The 23,071-nt window shown below is 40.9% G+C and overlaps 1 protein-coding gene across 1 annotated transcript in view; it reads right to left on the reverse strand.

Moving 5' to 3' along the window:
- The window catches only part of LOC140693129 (uncharacterized), a 59,841-nt gene extending 37,271 nt beyond the window's left edge, over positions 1 to 22,570 (reverse strand). Inside the window, exons 1-4 of the mRNA XM_072957200.1 lie at positions 22,407 to 22,570; positions 13,795 to 13,942; positions 11,578 to 11,772; positions 10,545 to 10,832 (exon numbers count right to left, since the gene is read on the reverse strand). Of these exons, the coding sequence (XP_072813301.1) occupies positions 10,545 to 10,832; positions 11,578 to 11,772; positions 13,795 to 13,854 (543 nt within the window). The 5' untranslated portion in view covers positions 13,855 to 13,942; positions 22,407 to 22,570. The remainder of the gene's footprint in view (positions 1 to 10,544; positions 10,833 to 11,577; positions 11,773 to 13,794; positions 13,943 to 22,406) is intronic.
- Between the last annotated feature and the right edge of the window lie 501 nt (positions 22,571 to 23,071).

Here is a 23,071-nt window from a genome sequence, read left to right on the forward strand (position 1 = left end):
TGCTAAGAGGAAAGTTTAGGGCGATACAGGCCTTCCTCAAATAAGAACAATATCAAATATACAATCTAACCCACCAGTTAAAAGAACTAGAAACAGAAGAGCAAAAACACCCAAAAGTCAGCAGAAGGAAGGAAACATTAAAGATCAGGGAGGAAATAAAAAAAATAGAGATTAAAAAAATAAAAAAATATTCAAACCAAAAGCTAGTTTTTTGAAAGAGTAAATTAAATCGACAAACTTCTGGCCAAACTCACAAAGAAGAAAAAAGAGAGAACACAAATTTGCAAAATAAGAAAGGAAAATGGATAAATTACATCAAATAACATAGAAATACTGAATATCATATGAGAATATCATGAAAAACTACATGGAAAAAAATGGATAACCTAGAGGAGATGGACAAGTTTCTGGAAACATACAGACCACCAAGTCTGAATCAAGAAGAAACTGACCACTTGAACAAACTGATCACTAGGAATGAAATCGAATAAACAATAAAAAAAAATTCCCTACAAATAAAAGTCCAGTAGTGGACAGCTTCACCGGGGAATTTTAACACACACACAAAAAAGAACTCATACCAGTCCTTTCCAAACTCTTCCAGAAGATTGAAAAGAAGGAATATTCCCAGACACTTTCTATGCAGCCACCATCACCCTGATACAAAAACCAGGCAAAGACACCACCAAAACAGAGAATTACAGACCAATATCACTGATGAACACAGATGCAAAAGGTCCTTACCAAAATACTAGCAAATAGAATCCAACAGAACATAAAAAAGATTATACATCATGCTCAAATGGGGTTCATCTCAGGGAAACAAGGGTGGTTCAACATATGCAAATCAATCAATGTAATACTTCACATCAACAAGAGAAAGGACAAAAACCACATGATCATCTCAATAGATGCATAAAAGTTTTTGATAAAGTTCAACACCCATTTATGATAAAAATTCTCACAAAAGTGGGTATTGAGGGAGCATATCTCAACATCATAAAAGATATATATGACAAGCCTACAGCCAGCATAGCACTAAACGGTGAAAAACTCAAAGGCTTCTCACTAAAATCTGGGACAAGAAAAGGATGCCCACTATCACCACTCCTACTCAACATAGCCTTGGAAGTCCTGGCCACAGCAATCAGGCAAGTAAGAGAAGTAAAAGTGGTCTAAATTGGAAAAGAAGTGGTAAAAGTGTCACTATATGCAGATGACATGATATTATATATAGAGAACCCTAAAAGTTCCACACAAAAACTACTAGAGCTGATCGAAGAATTTAGCAAGGAAGCAGGTTACAAGATTAATGTTCAAAAATCAGTTGCATTTCTTTTCACAAATGATGAATCAACAGAAAAAGAAAGTAAAGAAACAATCCCCTTTAAAATAGCACCCAAAGTAATAAAATAAGTAGGAATAAATCTAACCACAGACGTGAGAGAATTATACACAGAAAACTATAAACCACTGGTGAAGGAAATTAAAGAAGACTTTAAAAAATGGAAAGGTATCCCATGCTCTTGGATTTCAAGAATCAATACTGTTAAAATGGTCACACACCCCAAGGCAATCTACAGATTTAATGCAATCCCTATGCAATTACCCTGGACATATTTCATAGAACTAGAACAAATCACAATAAAATTTATATGGAACCATCAAAGACATAGAATTTCCAGGGCATTACTGAAGAAAAATAAAGAGGCTGGAGGAATAACTCTCCCAGCCGTCAGACAATACTGTAGAGTTAGTCATCAAGACAGCGTGGTATTGGTACCAAAACAGACATATGGACCAATGGAACAGAATAGAGAGCCCAGAAATGAACCCACAAACTTTTGGTCAACTAATCTTCGACAAAGGAGGCAAGAATATACAATGGAATAAAGACGGTCTCTTCAGCAAGATAAACATAAGACAAGATACAATAAACATCCTAGAAGAAAATACAGGCAAAATATCTGACATACATCTCAGAAATGTTCCCTTAGGGCAGTCTACCCAAGCAATAGAAATAAAAGCAAGAATAAACAAATGGGACTTAAGAAACTTACAAGCTTCTGTACAGCAAAGGACACCATAAGTAAAAAAAAAGACAACCTACAGAATGGGAGAACATTTTTGCAAATGAAACTGACAAAGGCTTGATCTCCAGAATATATAAGCAGCTCATATGACTTCATAAGAAACAACCAAATAACCCAATCCAAACATGGGCAGAAGACCTAAACAAGCAATTATCCCATGAAGACATACAAATGATCAATGGGCACATGAAAAAATGCTCAATATCACTAATTATTAGAGATGCACAAATCAAAAGTACAATGAGGTATCACCTCAAAGCAGTCAGAATGGCCATCATTCAAAAATCCACAAATGACAAATGCTAGAGAGGTTGTGGATAAACGGGAACCTCCTACACTTCTGGTGGGAATGCAGTTTGGTGCAGCCACTGTGAAAAACAGTATTGAGTTTCCTCAAAACACTACGAATAGACTTGCCATGTGACTCAGGAATCCCACTCCTGGGCATATATCCTGAAGGAACCCTACTTCAAGATGACACCTGCACCCCAATGTTCATAGCAGCAGTGTTTACAATAGCCAAGACATGGAAACAGCCTAAATGTCCATCAGCGGATGACTGGCTAAAGAAGTGGTATATTTATAAAATGGAATACTACTCGGCCATAAATACTGACAATATAGGCCATTTGTAGCAAAATGGATGCTCCTGGAGAATGTCATTCTAAGTTAAGTAAGCACGGTAACAAGGAATAAAGAGAAATTACCTCCAGGTACAGTTATGTTGATTAAAATATCCATACAGAAAGCAAGTCACCCCCACGACTGCTGCCAGGAGGAGCATCTGAGTGTAATAGCCCAGCCAAGCAAAGAAGATTCAGACCTTCTTCCCATAGAATTTCCTGCAGAAAGACAGAAGGAAGTTTCAGAAGACACATATAATCACTCTGTAGCTTCATCCTCATGTTAATTTCTTTTTTCTTTGTTTTTTGGGGGGTCATAATTAGGTTTATTTCTTTATTTTTTAAATGGACACATTGGGGATTGAACCCAGGACTTCATGCATGATAGGCATGCAGTCTACCACTGAGCTATACCCTCCCTCCATCATATTAATTTCTGATTCTAAATCAAGGTGGCTTTACGTTTAAACCTCTGACAATTCACACTTAAAACATATGCCTTTTTATAGCAGCCCCGAAATTCTACCGTGAAATAAGAAATGTTTTACATATCATAGAAGTACTGATCACTGGTTCACCTGCTGATGAGAGATAAATGAGAAAAGAGCAATGGAGGGGACGAGGCCGACTCCAGAGCAGTTGCAGGGGATCATCACCACTCACTGGACAGTCTGGCACATTCAACAAATCCCCCCAAAGATCATTCTTAACAGGCTTCACACAGTGGACACCAACAACTGGCTCAGTCATCTGCTCCTGCCTTATCTCGGGAACTTCCCTGGAGCAAATGAATCGTAAACCACAGATAATAAGGAAATGGCTGATAATAATAACAACTGGGAGTGCAATGTCTGTCTGACAAAATATTTATAAAACTCATTGTGGGAATGGGAGAGGGCAGGAGGGATGTGACTGAGGAAGGTACTGCCCTGTATTCTTTGTATCTAGCACGACTGTTGTTCCTAGGTTTTAAAAACCCTTCAATGTTTCTCAGTTAATCTGGAGTAGATGGAACAGGCCAGGGAGGCAAGATTAGAAGAAAGGAGGCAGAGCATGAAGCGGTGCCAGGCTGGTCCTGACAGGGAGACGGAGACAGACACAGACAGGCAGACACAGAGGGTTTAGGGTTGAGGCGGAACAATGAGACGGCGGCTCAGGTGTGTCTTGCTTTTGCTGATAATTCCCTCAACTGGCTCACTGCTGACTAGGCAGTGCTGGGTAAAACCTGTGGATTCCCTCAGCTCTGAGTTCTCTCTGAGGCTTCCGGCTCAGGCTGGAGCTTCCCGCTAGGGGGGACTCAGCTCAGAGGAAAGCCTGTAGTCCTGGGAAACTTCACGCAGGAACCCCCTTGGGCTGGACCAGCGCTCACAGGGCTGCTGTGAGACCAGCTCCATCATCAGAGACCTGGGCTTGGACCATCCCATGGGGAAAAGGGCTGAGCCCAATGCCAAATCAGATAGGAGTGACAAAGTGTGTTCATTCTCATGTGACTGGGCTTTGTGGCCTGGCTCACAGATGGCAGGCTCAGGATGGTATCTGGCAGAGAAAACCCTGGCAATGGGTTTGAGGTGTATTGGACTCTTTCTTGTTAAGCTTTTTGTAATAAATACTTATCAACTATCCGTCCTGAAAATGCCACATTCAAAACTGAAAGAATGTTAGAAGTTGCCTGCTCCAACTGGCCAATGGTAAACACACCCTGCTACAGTTAGAGAGCTGGTCAGGCAGCCTCTGCCTGGATATTTACAGTGACGGAGTGTTCATTACTTCCAAAGGTTACATGTCGGCAAGAAGGTCAGAAAGAATTTTTGAACCTTAAACAGATGCCTGCATCCTAGTCCTTGCTGAAATGCTAGGAATAATGAGGATCCCTTCAAATGTAGTTTTGTCTAATTGTTATCTCTCTCTGTCAAAAACACCCCAATTCTTAACATCAATTTTTCAAAATTCAGCTTTGATTTCCTTTTATCAAATTTATACCACACATTCATTAAATAGTCAAACTGTTCTCGAAAACCGATTGTAAAAAGGAGCAGTTCCCAACAAACGCCCCATTTCCTGGCCAGAAGCAACCACGTTCAGCTCCTACTGCTGACTTTTAGAATAATTACTCCCTATCTCTGACTAATATCCTTGTAACACAGCCTACAGACTTTTTCATCTTTATGTATCACCTATTTAACTTTCTATTTTGGAAAATGAGGATTCAGCTCTCTTTCAAACACCATCTCATCTACACACCCAAACCTTCATTCTTCCAAACTTTTGATACAATTACATTATAATTTTGATCAGCTCAGTATCCTTGCTTTACATTATTAGGACTCTGTACAGACTGTTCACAGGTGTAGCAAGTTGTCTGCTAGCCTTACTTTTTCCTTCCCTACTTTGTTTTCCCTGGAGTTAATAATTGTCTTGGTGGTTCATAGCTTAGATTTCTGTGCACATAACAATTCAACCCCAGACCTTCTCCTAATGAATAACTTTCTCAATACTTTCCAATACATTGTCTTCAAATTTCATCTCCTTGAATAAATCTCTTCAGATCTCCTTCAACCTGGATTAAAGACATGCTAGTCTTGTCACAGAGATCAAGGGGTCACTAGTGGGAAGCAACAAAGGGAACACATGGACCAGGAGCAGGGAACAGATCAACATATTTTCCTTAGTAAAACATACTTAAACTAGTGGGAAAATTGTTTTCTTTACAAACACAAACACACACACAAACCCCAAAAGCCCATAAAGAATGATTAAAGAGCCATCAAACCCATTGCCCTGCAGTCAAATTCTGTGTAACATAAAACAAAAATAACAGAAGGAAAATATCATATAAACATTAATCTCAAGGGGGATGGGGTACACTCAGTGCCAGAGTGTGTGCTCAGCATGCAGAAGGTCCTAGATTCAATCTTCAGTACCTCCATTAGAAAAAGAAAATTAAAAGAAAAGAAAAATGTATCAACTTTAAATATTTACATATGTACAAACATCCTCTTAAAACTGTGTTCTACACGATACACTGGTTAATGAGAAAGTGCCTCTTCATGTCTGTGATCCTGCTGATAATTGAGGGAGAAAATAAGAGTATGACCACATGAAATAAAATCCCTTATGAAATAATGATCCCGGGTGACAATCATTATTGACTGCTGTCACCAAAAAAGAGTTAACTGGACAATATGTACCTTATGACAGGAGTACAAAACTTCACAGAACAAGTATTCTTGCACAAAGTTGAACCTCAATCAGATCAAGATTTTAGGGGAGGATCAAATCACTTAAAGCCAATACATAGGATGTAGAAACAAGTCTAACACCACAGGGGAGAATGAAATCAGACAAACAGGAAATAGAGGAACCCCTCAGAAATTTCAAGGAAAATGAGAAACAGGAAAATTATAGATTAGAACCCACTTGAGAGATATGCTAGCTGCAATGTCTGAACCTATTCTGGATCCTGACTTCAACCCCAAAACTACTTAAAAGTGTATTTTTGTGACAATCAGGGAATTATTTTGTAACCCTTAAAAAAAAAGGAATATTCCAATTGTATTAGAAAGAGACCATGTCATATCACTAATGAAAGGTTAAGCTATGTAGGATTGTCTTCAAAATGATCCCATAGTGGGGGAAGGGAGGAGGTGGAGATGAAAGGTGCAACAACAGTGACTCTGAGTTTATAATTCTGGAGCTGGGTGACTGATACAGGCAGGCTGGCTGTGCTGTTCTCTCTACTTCTGTACATGTTTGAATCTTTCCAAAAAATGTGAAACAAACACAAAGACTTCCGTGTTATAAAACCTTCATTTTGAAAGTTAAGAGGTTTGCCAAAGTAGGTGCACCTGCATGGGGCACTGAGATGAGAAAGAACAGGCACCTGGCTCCAGGCCGACCTGGGGCTAACTTGACCCTCCTCTTCTCCTCACCATCCACAGCCAGCCCATAACTGCATCCTGTCAGCTCCACTCCCCAAACGCATTCCTCCCTGGCTCCCACCATCTCTCATCTGGCCCACTCCAAGTGCCTCCTACCCGGCCTCCCTGCTTCCTGGATCCCTGCAATTCATTCTCCACATTATCTTTGAAAAATTGTGAGTGAGAGAAAATTACTTTAGTGCTTAAACTATCATGACTGCTTCTCACTGCACTTAGAGTCTACACTCCTTTCCATGTTCCTGAAGCCCTTCTAAACCTTGCGTCTCAGCACTCTCACCAGCGCTGGCTCCAGTATCTCCTCAAACCTGCTGAGTACATTTGTGCCTCGGGGCCAATGGACAAGCTGCCTCTATTCCTGGGGTGAATTTTCCCAGATCCTCAAAGTCCAGCCTCCTTATCGCCATCTCAGCTCACATGTAACCTACTCAAAGATAGCTTTCTTGACTCACTTACCCCCAAGCCTCCCATCTCAAAACTGTGTTAATTCCTTCTTTTCAATCTTACATTTTTTCCTTATTCGCCCGATTATTTTTGTTTGCTCGGTTCTCCTTGGCCTCCCTCCCCCCAGTAGCCTTGCCCAAACAGCATAATCTCCCGGGGAGCAGCCGGCACTGCTGCTCTGAGAAGATATGCTGAGCGCGACATTACAGTCACGTGGTGTAGTGAACCGGTGTCAAACATCAGATACAGCAAAGCAGTGAGAATTTCTCTCTTATTTTATAATTTAAGTGAAATCGAACATTTACTACTATTTAATGAAGAATTTGGTAGGTCTTTGATCCCAGTTCCTGAACAACCCCTAAAGGCTTTAAATTTTCCAAGTAGGAGTGCCTTTGCAATTCATGGTGGACCCTTGGATGGCTTGTGTCCATGAGACGACTCAGGATGGGGACTGGCCTGTCAGAGACACCAACCATGTGATTAGAGGAGTGGGGCTTTGAGCTTTGTGACAAGTGAGTGACCACCAGGAGATGAAGGGGCTCAGCGTTTTGGGCTAAGGAAAGTTTTGACTTACAATTAGGGTTTGGGTTAGCCATGTTGGTAGTGACCCAATAAATTATGTCTTTTTAATAAAGCCTCCAGTAAAAACTTGGGGGCAACAAAGCTCAGAGCTCCTGTGTGCTTCCTGGTTGGTAATACTCTTGGAGGACTGTCACACTCAGATGCTGTGAGGGCAACCCTGAGCTCTTCCCACTGGAGTGCTCTCCACAACAGCTCACCTGAGGAGATCTAAGGGCTGCTTCTTGTCTGTGCTTCGAGGAGGAGCCCATTCCCTGTACAGAAGGCCCTGTTCACTGGGGCAGCTGAGGTCCTCTGACATAGGCTGAAGTTGCACTGGGAAGCAGAAGCAAACAGGTGAGCATCACTGTCACCACGTGTTCACGTGTTCTGTTGATAAAATGTGGTGCTAACACTTCGTGGTCATTTGTAAATAAGGGGCCCTCACTTGCCAGAAGGGATGGAGGTACCATATAATTTTTCATAATTCTCACCCAGGATTAATACTAACCCCCTGAGGGTCATTTGTAAACGTGGGTGGAAAGGAATGCTTGGATGTCACAGTCCTAGGACCACCGTGGGTACCTGGTGAGAGCCTTGCAGATGCTTAATGTCCTACAACCGAGCCAGTCTTCCACAGCAAAAAATTTAGGCCAACCAAGTGCCCAAACTGCTGCAGTGGAGGGACACCTGATGGTTCAGCCCCCTCCTTGGACACCCAGAGGAACCTGGACTCTGGCAGGTTGGGGGCAGGGTCAATTCTAAAACCCAGGCTTTTTGTCCCCACAATTCAGTAGTTATTCGGTGACAGCGCATGGAATATAAACAACAAAGAAACTTGACATGATGTTATATAATTAGCTTACTCAAGAACCAAAATTTAAATCCAGTCATTCTCCTTCCCACCTGACCTACTTTCCTTTCTCCTGTACTAGCACCAGATTATTACCCACCCAGCCTTAACATGGGTCCTGACTCCACTTATCTCCCCCCAAACACCACATGAGATGATTCCTCAGCCTGGATGTGGGACCAGCAATTACAAGAGGCTTTAGTGGAAAAGAACTGGTTGTGCGCAGCTTCCAACTAAACACTGTAGAATCCTGGTGTCCCACATTAGTAATCATGACAGCTGTTTGCAAGTGTCCCCAAAATTCATTTCAGACTCTCACTGCTAATATTGCTGGGACATAAATATGAATCATATGGACTGCTGGGCTGGACTGCTATGCTGGGTCTCTGATCCAGGAAACTCAGTGTTTGCTCCCTGCACCCAGCTCCCTGTTCTGTTCGTGCATGTGCATCAAGCAGCAGTTTAGTGTCTATTTTAATATCTTAAACAGTACATTTCAGTATTGTCTTCATCCACAAATATGTGTACCACACAGTAGTAATGATCAATCTCATTCTTTGCTTTCTTTGGTCTTAGAGAGTCAGATAAATGGATAGCAAAGATAGCAAAGTCATAGAACGCTATAATATAGTATTTCCTTTATTTCAATGAAAGGATTTATTTAAAGAGCTTAGATAGAACATCCTTGCATCTATGGCATCATTAAGCGTCTGAAGCTGTTACATTTTAAAAACTTCATTTCAAGCGAGATGTTATCAGTTAGAGAAAGCGCTCCTGAATTTGAGGGGTCGCTGTCATCTCACACAGAGTCCCTAAAAAATGTCAGCACTCTGCAGTATTGCCGTCATGACAAGAACCCAGACAGATGAAATTTGGAAAAACTTGTGGCTTTCTAGTGCACAGACAGAAAATGGTATTTCAGAGGGAAAAGCCTGAATTACAGAAAATGATAAATGAAATGGTCTAACATGCATTTCCCTTACAAAGAACTAATACTTCTTTGGTCGATAATAACATCTGTCAGTAATTATGAAAAAAGCTGACAGATGCATAGTACTTAATATTAGCCAGGACTGTTCTAACATTGACATAGATTCATTAATCTCCATAGCAGCTCTACGAGGTGGGTGCTAAAATTATCCCCATTTTATTGGTGAGGAACTTGAGAGACACAGAGGCTAAGTGACATTTACAAGGTCGACAGCGAGAAACCAGCACATGTATTCCAGCATGAGTCTACGCTCTTGGCCTCTTCTCTTTTTTTTCTTTTTTGGTGGTGGGGAGATAATAAGGTAATTCTGGTGGGGCATGGGGAGGTAATTAGGGTTATTTGTCTATTTTAGAGGAGGTGTTGGGGGCTGAACCCAGGACCTTATGCTTGCTAAGCATGCACCCCATCACTTGAGCTGTACCCTTCCCTCTCGAGTCTATGCTCTTAGCTGCTAATCCTCACTGTCCCACATGGTAACTCTGGGGGGACTACAGTTCATTCATTCACTCGTTAAACTCAGCCTTCCCGGTGCCTTGGATTCAGCAGTGAACAAGGCAACATGGTGCCTGCCTTAAATGAGCTTGTCGCCTCCTGATATATTATCTTCATTTTACCCAGGAACAAACAAGGTCCAGAAGATTAGCCTTTTCCTGTTAACACCGGAGGAGATATGTGGTGCTTTATTTCATTTTTGCCATTTGACTTACACCATGGGGAGGGAAAGCTGCCTTGCAGATCCTGGAGCTCACAAGCCTGTTAATCCTGAATTTTTTTTAACACTGTCCCTTACTTGATACTTGATCTGAGAAAGGATGAAGTAAACCTAAAAAGATTCTAAGAGAGCGTGTGGTTTACACAGGGTAACTAACCAGACACTGTTTACTATCCTAACAGGAATCTCTAGGCATATTTCTTTTCTTTCTCTTTTTTCCTTTTTATGGGCAGCTTTTAAAAACCAAACCAAACCAACCAAACCAAATCACTGATAATTCAACAGCAGGTTCTAAATCATCCCCAAGACAGCAGCTAAACTCGGTTTAGACTTACAATGCGGCCTCTGGTGGTGGGATTGAAGAATATATCTCTATCCTGAATATAAAAGTCATTCACGCAGCTCTTCTCAAATAGGGCAATGAAAAATTCTTGCTTCGGCTTGATGATACTTTGATCCACTTGGAGGACTTTCATAAAACAGCTGAAATTACCAAAGGCTGAGGACCGGGTTTTCAGATCATTGGGCTTCAGAGGCAATATTATGTGCAGTATCTCAGCGTATGTACAGAGCACCTCCCACAGGGTGTATACTTTTGCAAATAGAAGCTTGTCACCCAAAACCTATATTGGGAGAATGAAAACACAAACCAGGAAACTATTTTCACATTTTTAGTACACAGATTTTTCTTACATTGCTGGTAGTTAAAGCACTTGTGTAAACACACACACATATGACACTGGTAAAGGTGAAGATATAATAAAAATTGATTTGCAAACTATCATATATTTTTGCCTTAAAGATAATTTCTTTGTTGAAATTACTGAAAAGTTATTTAAAATCCTTACAGTTCATTCATAAAATAACCAATGTTTTAGATGAAAAAAGCAAACTTGTTAATTTTTAGTCCAAATTAGTAACTAAAAATAGAAACACCAAAATATTCTTTGCAGTGGCATTGCAATGACAATTTTATAAATTTCTGAAACCTAGGACTATTTACATATCTGTTCAATATAGTGTTAAACAGTCATTAAAAGGGATTTAAAAGAATTATATTTATTGATATGGAATATATAATAAAAGGAGAAAGCAAAAAATGTGAAATAATAATTTTCCTTTTTGGAAGGGAAAAATATCTTCATTTGAACAAAAAAATGTTTAGAAGGATTTTAAGATTCTTAATGTATAATTAAGGTACAGATGATTTTTAATTCCACTGTTCTTTCATTTTCAATTTTGGGGGGTAAGTTTTATAATAAAAAAAATCTTTAAAACAGTTCTTACATAAATACATTAATAGATATATTTATGACTACATTCTCTGGCTATTAAAAAAGATCTCCTAGCTGTGGATCTGAAACATACATTCCATAATGCAGATTCTGACTGACTCGCCTCCCAGCCCACAGCGAAGGCACGGCTAGTGTGACATGTTTCAAATATCATTCCAGGTAATATGCAGGCTCCCAGCCAGTGGCTGCAAGGGGACTGACACTGATCTGGTTGCTCCCAGCTGTAGACCAACACAGATGAAGTTAGATTCACAGGCTCATGTTTCCTCTGTCAAAAGAAATCAGAAAATGTTAGGCTTTTACTTTCACCAAGGGAACAAGAAGTTGTTTGATTATTTTTATGGAAAAAAAAACAACAAACCAATTTGAACCTGTTGAAAAGACATTTGCTCAAAATAGTACAGTAGCAATGATGGTGCTCTGGCTGGCAGGGACTTACTGGATTCCTGTGAGTGCTGGACTCCTCACATGGAATTCCCTTGGCACTCCAGAAGGCCTGTGGTTGTCCCCATGGGTTTGTGGCCATATGTGGCACAAAAAAGCCTCTGGCTTTGCCACAATTTCAATGCCTTTTTTGGCTTATGAAAGGTTTTGCACTCAAATGGAGTATTCTTGAGTCCAGTCACTGATGTCATTCACCAGAGTTATACTCCAGATCTGACATTCTAGACTCTTAAATTCTTGCAGACATTCAAATGGTTCAGGTTTGGATGTGTATTCACCTCTGGAGGCCTGGACCATATTCGCTAAAGCCACCCGGTCAAGTTCAGCAAAATGCAAAGAAATTTTTCTCTCTGCAAGACTGAAATGTCTGTGAAGGTATAAAAACTTCTGCATCTACAAAAATAGGGAACCAACTTATCAATAACATATCTATCCATAATGAATGGACATTTAAAAAATTACTGTATTTACTTCTATCAAATTCTATCTGGCTTTTGCCAAATTGTGTCCTAAACTGTAAGGAAAGTATATAAATGTAGTGAATTTTTGAACTTTTAAGAGAAAAAGGAACCCTCCTACTCGGTTGGTGGGAATGTAAATTGTGCAGCCACTTTGGAGGACAGTATAGAGGTTCCATAAAAAACTGAAAATAGACTTCCGTGTGATCCAGCAGTCCCATTCATGGGCATATGTCTGGAGAAAAATATAATTCAAAAAGACACATACACCCCAATGTTCACAGCAGCACTATTTACAATAGCCAAAACACTGAAACAAACCAAGTGTTCACTGAAACAACACAAGTGTTCACTGACAGATGACTGGATAAAGAAATTGTGGTATATTATATATATATGTATATATACATATATATACACATACATATACACACATGAACACACACACACAATGGAATACTGATCAGCCATAAAAAATAAAATAATACCATTTGCAATAACATGGATGGACCTACAGGGTATTATGCTAAGTGAAATAAGTCAGAGAAAGAAAAACAAATATTCTATATATTAACTTATATATATATATATAAAATAGAACAAATTAATTACTATAATAAAACAGAAATAGACTCACAGGTATATAGAACAGACTGGTGGTTACAAATGGGGAGAAGGAGGAGAGGGGAGGCAGGAAGGGGGTAGGGGATTGAGAGGTAAAAATTACTATGTATAAAATGGATAGCTTACAGTGCTGTATCATACAGCACAGGGAAATATAGCCATTATTTTATGGTGACTTTAAATGGAATATAATTTATAAAAATGTTGAGCCTCTTTGTTAGACACCTGAAAATAATATGATGTAAATCAACTACTCAATTACAAAATGTTTAATAAAAGTTTTCTTTTCATATTATTTGCAATAAGTTGGAAGCCAGAACTGTCAATAGAAATATAGTGCAAGTCACAATTTTCCAGTAATACCATTTAGAAAATAAAAAGGAACAAGTGAAATTAATTCCAGTAATAATTATATTTATCCCAAAATATCCAATATACAATCATTTCAAAAGTGTGACTGACACTTTTAAAACTTATTAATAAATATTTTACATTAGTTTTGTTGTACGAAGTCTTGAAGATCTATTATGTATTTTCCACTTATAGAACATCTCAATTCAAAATAGCCACATGTGGCTAGTGGCTACCATACTAGACAGAGCAGATTACACCATTCACACTTCTGATAAATTACCTTCTGTTACTTATTTTAAAAACTTGCGGAAAAGGCTTTAGATATTCCCTACATCAAACAAAACAACCTTGACGGGTTGGAAGTATCTTCATTATAAAGTGAAAAATAAAGGTAAGAGAGCCATGTTTACATGTATGTTAATGTAACAATAACTTCTTAAATCATTCAGGACTTTACAATCTTTCTTCATATGCCAAGGATTCACTGTCACTGCACAATATTTTTCACTGTTATTATCTTTGGAATTGACAGGCTTCTGATGATCCTGCTTTGTGCATCTGTACATAAAAGAAAACAACAAAACAGAGAAAAAGACCTTGTTAAAGATAGTTTGGGGGGAGGGTATAGCTTAAGTGAAAGATCATATTCTTAGCATGCACAAGGGCCTGGGTACAATCCCCAGTACTTCTTCTAAAAATAAAATAAATAAAAACCTAATTACCACCCCCCTGCAAAAAATTAATTAATTACTTTAATTAAAAGTTAAAAAAAGATAATTTAGTGCAGGCTTATCAGGCTACAAGAGCTACAGTGAATGCCCCCCCATTAATTTAGAAGAAGTCTCACAGTATTTCCCAACATAAAGGCTAAAATATAATTGAGAACAGTTTCTGATGGTCAGCATGATTTTAACAAAAAAGTAGATAGTTACTTCCCTGGTGTCAAAGCTCTGTCAGAGATGGGCACAGAAAATTTAGTAGAAATGATTTTGCATATACCTTTGAAAGAAATGCTAAGAAATGATCTTTTCTGTTGGAAATTAGCCTGCTTTTACATTCTGCAGTAGGCATACATGTTTACAAACCAGGCAGGAACTGGATCATATTTTACACATAATTTAGAAACTGATTTGAATTTTGCTCTCTGTCTGCAAGGCTATTTCTTAGGTAATTACATAAGCTGGCAACTATACTAAATTTTGTTTCCCTGTTTGCTTAATCCTCACAACAACTCTGTAAGCTGCTATTATTACCCCCATATAACAGATAAAGAGCTTGAGGCAGAAAATAATCTGGGTAACTTGGTAAATGGTGGAGCTGAGTATGACTGCAGCCAGTCTGACACTCAAGTCCATTCTTCCCACCGATGTCTGATACTGCTACCTACATTCAGCAATGACCGCTGATTTCATATTTAAGTATGTCATTTCTAAAAGTGCAAAGATATATTAGTACTGCTGTGTAAATTATTCTTTTGAGATGTGATTGCCAAAAAAAACATAAAATCACGGTTCCACTGAGGGAAGGGCAAACTGCATATAGACGGACACAAGGGGACTTTGTGAGGACACAGTTGCACAACTCTAGAAATAGCTAAAATGGCTGACTTATACAATTATAATGTGTGAATTTTATGGCCTGTAAATTACACCCTAATACAGCTATTAAATTAAGAAACTTGATACCAAATTAAGACTAAAACACATATATATATATATCACACAAAGAACAACAGGCAAATATCATTATTTACTGCACCATTCTTTCATGCAGCTTCCTTTCCTCACTCGTTCCTGAAAGGATGACTCATTTTTAAAATAGTCTTTTAATTTATTTAGCAAATAATTTTTGACAGCCTACTATGTACCCAGGACTAATCTAGGCACTTGGAATAGATCAATAAACAAAACAAAATTCCTGTCCTCACGGAGCTTGGTTGGAGTCTAGCTGGAGTGGGGGGTGGAGATGACAATTCACTCAACAGAGCAGCAGAGGAGGTGGCATGATAGGAAAGAGGAACCATGGAAAAATCAAAAAAGGGCAAGGTAAAGAGAGTTTAGGGTATGGGATGATGGTGATGTTGTATTAAATACCAGAGCAGGCCACACTGAGGACTGAGGTAAGAAATAAGACTAGGAGGTGACAAGTCCCAGGTGGATGGAATAACCATCACCAAGGGCAGCGTGCACCTCGCATGTTCCAGAATGGGGGCACGGCTGGAGCTGTGGAGAAGGGTCAGTGCAGATCCTGTACGGCCTTGGAGGACGTTGTAAGGACTGTGGCTTTTACCCGTAGTGAAATGGGGAGGCACTGCAGAAGGAGGACACAATCTAACTTAGGTTTTCAAGGCTCACTTGACTGCCGGGTGAGAATAGGCAAAACGGGTCAGAGATGAAAGGAGGGAAGCCTCTGAGAAGGGCTGTGCAGGAGGAGAGGACAGTGGCTCAGGGCAGGGAAGCAGCATTGGAGGCAGGAGCCATGGTGAGAAGTGGCTGTGCTCCGGATAAGTTTTAAAGTCAGTGTTAAACCAGGTCTATTGACAGAATTCATGTGGTATGTCAGTGAAAGTCAGAATAACTCCAAGTTTTTTGACCCAAGCAGCTGGAAGGATTAAGTTTCCACTAACTGAATGGGGGAGGTTGCAGAAAGGACCAGTTTGGGGGGTAGGAGGACCAAGAGCTCAGTTTTTACACATGTTGGTTTTAAGATATCAGAGTTCCAAATGAAGATGGCAAATCAGCAGAAGATTGTAAGAGTTCAGAGTTGGAGAGAAAAAGTCTAGCGGGAGACAGAAATGTGGGAATCATGGGTCACACAGGTGGTAGAGGAAGACATGAAACCCAGGTACTCAAACATTAAGATAACCTGGCATTAACCATAGAAGTTGTCCTTGAGGGCCTGCCTACTAGGTGTGGATATCAGTCCTATTTCCCGACCACTCGAGTTTTAAAAAGGAACTTACAAATGAATTCGTGCAAGACACTTCCTCCAGGGGTTGGGTCCAGAGCAGGTGTGGGAGAATGGGATGGTGCACGCTACTCCCTAAGGCAGAATGTGTGTGTGTGTGTGTGTGTGTGTGTGTGTGTGTGTGTACGCATGTGAGTGTGCACAGGGGGATGAGACACACCTGGCTTAAGAAAAAGAGCTAGAAAGTCTAGAAGCCGAAAGATGAAAGAACATCCAGATCTGGTAGAGGGAACAGGGGAAACACTGTGTACTGTAAGACATATCCCCATACTGCCATTTCCCACCATCCTTTCATCAGGAACACAGTTGGAAAGGGGGAATTATGTAGATACGTGTGATGTACACAATCTTTCTGACTATGTAACACTGACTATCTACATATGTAGCAAGTTAATGATATTTATATCTGCTTCAAGTTTAATAACATGTTCACAACAGAGAGAAAATAAAATATTGATGACTGGTAGAAGCATCATAGAAGGCCTTTCAATGCTCAGAATGGAAGCAAAAGCAGCTTCAACCCACAAAGAATGTCATTAAGGGTCAAGAATGTTTACATTTTCTTAAGAAATTGAGAGTTACAAATTCCTGCTTTAAAGAATTAACTTTAATACAGATACCATACTATAAGCAACGTCTATACTGGAGCTTTCATAAAGCTATTTTTAGTTCCTGTTTGTTCTGATGTACTCCAGACACTCTGCAATGAAATCCTTCTTTTCAAAGGCTTAAAGGAATAAAAAAAGAAATAACACTGCATTCTTTTAAGTGTTCCCTGTACTGAAAGTCACTTGCAAATGCAACACCCTGCCACAGGTCAACATTTTTAACAATAAAGTACTTTGCGCAGTTTTTCAATTTCTATGTGTCTTTGTGTCAGTCTCTCACTCAGAAGCAGAATGGAGTATCAGAAAATGATACATTATGTCTAAAACTACAGATGTAGGAGATGAACGTCCACCAGGAAACAGCTAAGTGTGAGGGCAAGGTTTACCTTTTAAGTTACCGTAAGTGCAGTTACACCTGCTCCCTGCTTCCCCTGTGAAGAGCTAGTCTTTTCCAGAAAAGCTCTCATTCTGAGAACTGTCTTATTTAAAATATTCGGAGATTCTCTTTTAAGGCTCTTTCACTTTTAAGTCTTTCCCCAACTCTACATCCTATAACAAGTGTTAAAATTATCCAATAGCCTATTGTTACAGAACATGCTCTACAAAAGCTGAGGTTTCCCAGGGTTTGGATCCCAGAACTCTGCTACCAGATAATCCTAAAGCCTTCCTTCCATAATTGACTCTTCTGCCAATTCCCAGCTGCGGGCAAATTCGGCTTCTCAGACCAGGTAACTTAATAATTCTGCCTTCAAACACTCTACTGTCAGTAAAGGAACTCTCAGACAGGAAGCACACAAAGCCCCTAGTGAGGGTTGCCTCCTTCAAACAATCAAGATGCCATCACCAAGCAAATAATTAAACCTACTGCAAAACTTCTGAAGACAATTACAAACAATATAGTTTGTATAGTTGCATACTATTTGCTCTGGAATAGTCATTTCCAATGGAGGGAACAAAGGACCTCATGACCCAAGCAATTTTTTTAAACTGCACGAAACCATCCCTCATCACGTGAGGATTCAGGCAAGCCCATCTTACAGGCCTAGGAGTAACAGAATGACAGCACCTCTAGGAGTAGGATGAAAAGCAGCGAGGTAGACTTCTAGTGAAAGAGGGTGATGTAATAGGCCCCATTGCCCACTTACCTCCCACCACAGGACAATCATCTTATATCGAGAACAAACACTTTGGGAAACAGAGGTTGTTTATGTTTTTATGGTTTTCTGGTGGAAATAATGCCCTGAGTCATGTGAAGTTGTGGCTGCAAAATTGAACAGGGGACCAGATATTTTCACATTCAGGACACAAATAGCCCCCGGGTAGCCATCATATCTGCTCTCCCCTTTGCCTGTTCATTCCAAAAGCTGCAGGACTCTCCTGCTTGCAATGGCACCCACCACTTCTCACAAATTCTTGACAAGTTCACGTCAGCAGCTGGTGGTGTCAAAGTCACCATTTGTACTGCTCTGAAGTACCTCCATTACTTTATATCCCTTCTATTTTCTCTGTTGTCTTCCTAGCTACACTTGCATTCACAAGTTGGTTACCGCACTAACATTGCCTCTGTAATCAGTCCAGGACATAGGAAGTAGAGATTCAAGTGTAACCAGTAACAGAACACTTGTCATGCCACTCTAGTTTCCCAACAAAATACTCTGGCGTCCCTCATCTCACCCAAAGAACCACCGCATGACTTAGAGGTTGTAAATGTAGAGGGCTTTCTCTACTGGGAAACACTGTGGCTTGTGGTAGAGTTGCGATTTCAGTTTTTGCAATTAGTTACAGGCAAAAAGACATGGTCCGCAAATTTTCTTCAAGCGTTTGGAATTTAAACTTTTATTAGATACAGAGCCGGCGGACTAACCGTAATCCATGAACATATGGTCATATTATCAAATAATGTTCATGTCTGCCTTACAGATATGTAAGAACTTGAATTACACTTGCATCCTGTAGGCCTTTGGAATTGGATGTGAAGCATCCTGTGAGTCAAAAACCTCCTATCCAGTTACAGAACACCTTAAAGACAACATCACATTAATGCCACTGAATACATTAGTATAGCCCATGTATGGTTAAGTTACATCTCCGACTTCTCAGAGATGGAAACGAGATGTCTAGAAAAGCTGGAAAAGGCCAATTACCAAAACAGCTCAAAAGTTAAAGCAGACTCTTGCACCTCCCAGAGCGGAGGGCGGAGGGGGCATTGGTCACCACCCTGTCCTCCCCCAGGACGTGGCATGTGGGGAAGCAGGCAAGAGTGGGTGGCTGGGACTCGGAGGTGGAGAGGTGATGAAAACAAGAGTGGAACTGCTCTGATCCTAGAACAACAGAGCTGTAAAAAACTCGGCTTCAGTTCAACACGCTCCCTCTCCCACATTCCCTCCCACCTACATGACAAAAAGAACAAGTCAGGCACTTTCTGCCCATGACGGTGACTACTAGCAGGAAAGGGACCAGGATAAAAACATGTCATATAAAAGATCAGTCTGATTTTAAAGACAGTGTTATAAACAGTGAACATCACTGTCAGAGTGGGGCACGTGAGACGCTCAAATAGGGAGGAGGAGGTTGAGGATCCCTTTCCAGCACTTCCATGTCTTTTATCACTCCTATTTCTGACCTTTCCTTTGCCACTTTTTGTAGCACTTCTATCAATGGCAGGTAAAGGTGCAGCAATGTGACTTGGCCGTTTGGCCGATGGGGCTACATTTCCCAGCACTGGAATGAAAAGGCACTGGAAAAGGATCAGCTGGAAGATGTGAACTGCGGTCCTGGCCTGTGCCAAACACTAACCAGGTGACCCTGGGTTAGGCTCTTAGTCTCTCTGGGCTTCCGCTGTTTACTTATAATCGAAGGTTTTGTCCTTGCACAAATATATCCAATATGAAATGTAACGTAAAAGTCAAACATAATGACATCTCACCTGCTTGCCTCAGGGAACTGTACAAGCATTGAACACTATGTGAATGTAAACACAGAGTTAAGAAAACTGTTGTGGTAAAGCGCTAAACTAAACATGGAGATAAAATTTAATGGATATTCTTGGCTTTTTTTTTTAATTGCAACACTGAATTAATAGCTATTAGCTATAATCCACACCACCACCCCTGCGAATAAATAAAGTAGGTAAGCACTGCCTGGATGCCTGCTATTGCCCAATGCTAAGCAGGGTGAGGGGTATAAAGGAGGCTGAACAAGGGAGTCTTCTCCAGTTACCAGCTAAGTGAGGAGACACATTGGAAATCACCCGGGAATGTTACCAAGTCAGTACTCAAAGTCAAGAATACAGGCTACCGATCATAAACAGTGCAGGAATACAAAGAGCAGCTAGAAGTATTTAGAGTAAATAGGGAAGACTCTATGAAGGAAATGGGACTCCAACTAGTTCTCAGGGTAATTCTAAGCTGTTTTAACTGAGGACTGGATAGGAAAAGGCTGGTGACTCCTGGTTTTTAATAGGACACAGGTTATCCTAGGAGGCTAAGTTACAAAATGATTGGAAAACATAAGGTAAGTCCAAAATGATGAAGGGTCAAGACTACCTGGCTCAGATCTGGTTGTGGTAAGTCTTTGACTTGACTCTAGATGTTGGAGCGTCAAAACTGTAGGTTGACTGAAAGGGGGGGAAGAGAATATCCAAGAACTCAGCAGAAGGAATAATTCATGTATCAGGGATGAAAGCTATTCATCAGAGTATCAGGAATCAGAATAGACACTTGAAACCAAAAACATACAGTTCCAGAAGCCGACAATATGTGGAGGGTGGTGAGAGGAAGATAAATCAAAGACCATTCCAAGCCTTTGGGTATTTAAGACCAGAAGAATGATTATCCCACTGAATAAGTGAAGACGCTGCAAGAAAAAAGATTATGAAATCAGCTTTAGACATGATGAATCTGACATATGAGCTAAGAGTAGGAATTATCTAAGAAGCTCAAAATTCAAATCTGAAGCACAGATCTAGAGTACAGGCTTAAGATACAGATGGACAAGACATGATAAAATTCATAAAAGAAAACATAGGCAAAACATTTTCTGAGATAAATCTTAGCAACGTTCTCCTAGGGCAATCTACCCAGGCAATGGAAATAAGAGAAAAAAATAAACAATAGGGACGTAATTAAACTCATAAATTTCTTCACAGCAAAGGCAACCATAAATAAAACAAAAGGAAACAATAACCTACGAATGGGAGAAAATATTTGCAAATGATACGAGTAACAAAGCCTTAATTTTCAGAATATATAAACAGCTCATACAACTTAATAACAAAAAAACAAACAACTGAATCCAAAAATAGGCAGAAGACATAAACAAGCATTTCTCCAATGAAGACAGAAATGGCCAATAGGCACATGAAAAAATGCTCGGTATCACTAATAAACAGAGAAATTGAAATCAAAACTCCAATGAAGTATCAGCTCACATCATTCAGAATGGCCATCACTCAGAAATTCATGAATGATAAATACTAGAGAGGCTGCAGAAGGAAGGGTACCCTCTTACACTGCTGGTGGGAATCCAGTTTGGTGTAGTCATTATGGAAAGCATGGAAATCCCTCAAAAAACAAAAAGTAGGCTTGCCCTATGACCCAGCAATCCCACATCTTTGTATATAACTGGAAAGAACTCCAATGTGAAAAGATACCTGCACACCAGTATTCATAGCACCAATGTATACAATAGCCAAGAAATGGAGGCAAGCTAAATGTAGCAACAGATGACTGGATAAAGAAGTTGTGGCAAATTTATACACTGGAATACTACTCCACCATGAATAGGACAAAATAAAACCATTTGCAGCAACATGGATGGAGCTAGAGATCGTCATTCTTAGTGAAAGCAGCCAGAAACAGAAAACTACCAAATGATACCACTCATATGTGCAATGTAAAAAAAGAGAGAAAAAGACACTGTGAACCCATCTACAAAACAGAAACAGACTTGCAGACTTAGTAAACAATCTTAAGGTTACAGGGGAAAGGGGATAGGAAGGGATAAATTTGGGAGTTTGAGATTTACAAATGCTAGCCACTACATATAGAAAGAGATTTTAAATAAAGTTTCTTCTGTATAGCAAAGAAATCTATGTTCATTATCCAGCAATAACCTATAATGAGAAAGCCGATACAGCCTCCAACTGAGGAAGCAAGAGAAGAAAGGAGAGTTAGTTATGCTGGGCTAGAGCCCACTTCTAAAATCCTTGTCAGCCACTGAGGCTGCCCCAAGTACACTGAGCCCTCCTCCCACGGACAGGCTGACATGACATGCGTCCTGCAAACCTGGGGCAGCAGAGGCCGTCCCCAGGTCTGGCCCTGGGGGAGATGGGAGCAAGTCCACTTGCTCCCCTTGGGGCAGCACCCCTCCCCGCAGCCCCCGCCACCTGACTGCACCGCGCCTGCCTCTCAGGAACCCACTGACTTGAAAACAAGTGATCCACGAACCTGGGGCAGCGGCAGGGAGATGGGCAGCGAACTTGCAAGCTGGTGGACTTGTCCCCATCTCCCCCACGGCCTGTCCAGGGCTCGGCCTCTGCTGCTCCAGGCACGGTCCGCAGGTCAGCCTGCTCCCGGGAGGAGGGCGCGGTGTGGTCGAAGGCAGTGGCGGGTTATGGAGTGTGCCCATGGGAGCCCATGGATTTGCTTCAAACTCCCCAGCGCATGGCCTGAGCTTGGCTTCTGCTGCTCCAGATTCGTGGAACTCAGGTTACAGGTAGCCTGCTCCTGGAAGGCGGGTGCTGTGCTGTCAGGGAAAGGCGGCAGCTGCGATGGCGGGATTGGGGCTGCCCTGTGAGAGCGCGGGGGTTGCGACCATTTCCCGCTGCTGCTGCAGCCATCCCAGCACACTGACCTCACCGCCCCCACCTCCCAGGAGCAGACTGACCTGTAACCTGACTCCCACGAACCTTGGGCTTTAGAGGCCGCCCCCTAGGTCAGGCCGCGGGGAAGATGGGAGCAAATCCAGGGGCTCTCATGGGGCAGCCCCCATTCCATCCGTGGCCCCGCGACCGCACCGCACCCGCCTCCCAGGAGCAGGCCATGATCTGGGGGCCAATCGGAGATGCTCCTGGGCCTTCCGGCGCCCTCCCACCTCCCGGGGCTGTACCTGA

This window comes from Vicugna pacos, unplaced genomic scaffold, assembly GCF_048564905.1.
Source record: "Vicugna pacos unplaced genomic scaffold, VicPac4 scaffold_19, whole genome shotgun sequence".
Lineage (NCBI taxonomy): Eukaryota > Metazoa > Chordata > Mammalia > Artiodactyla > Camelidae > Vicugna > Vicugna pacos.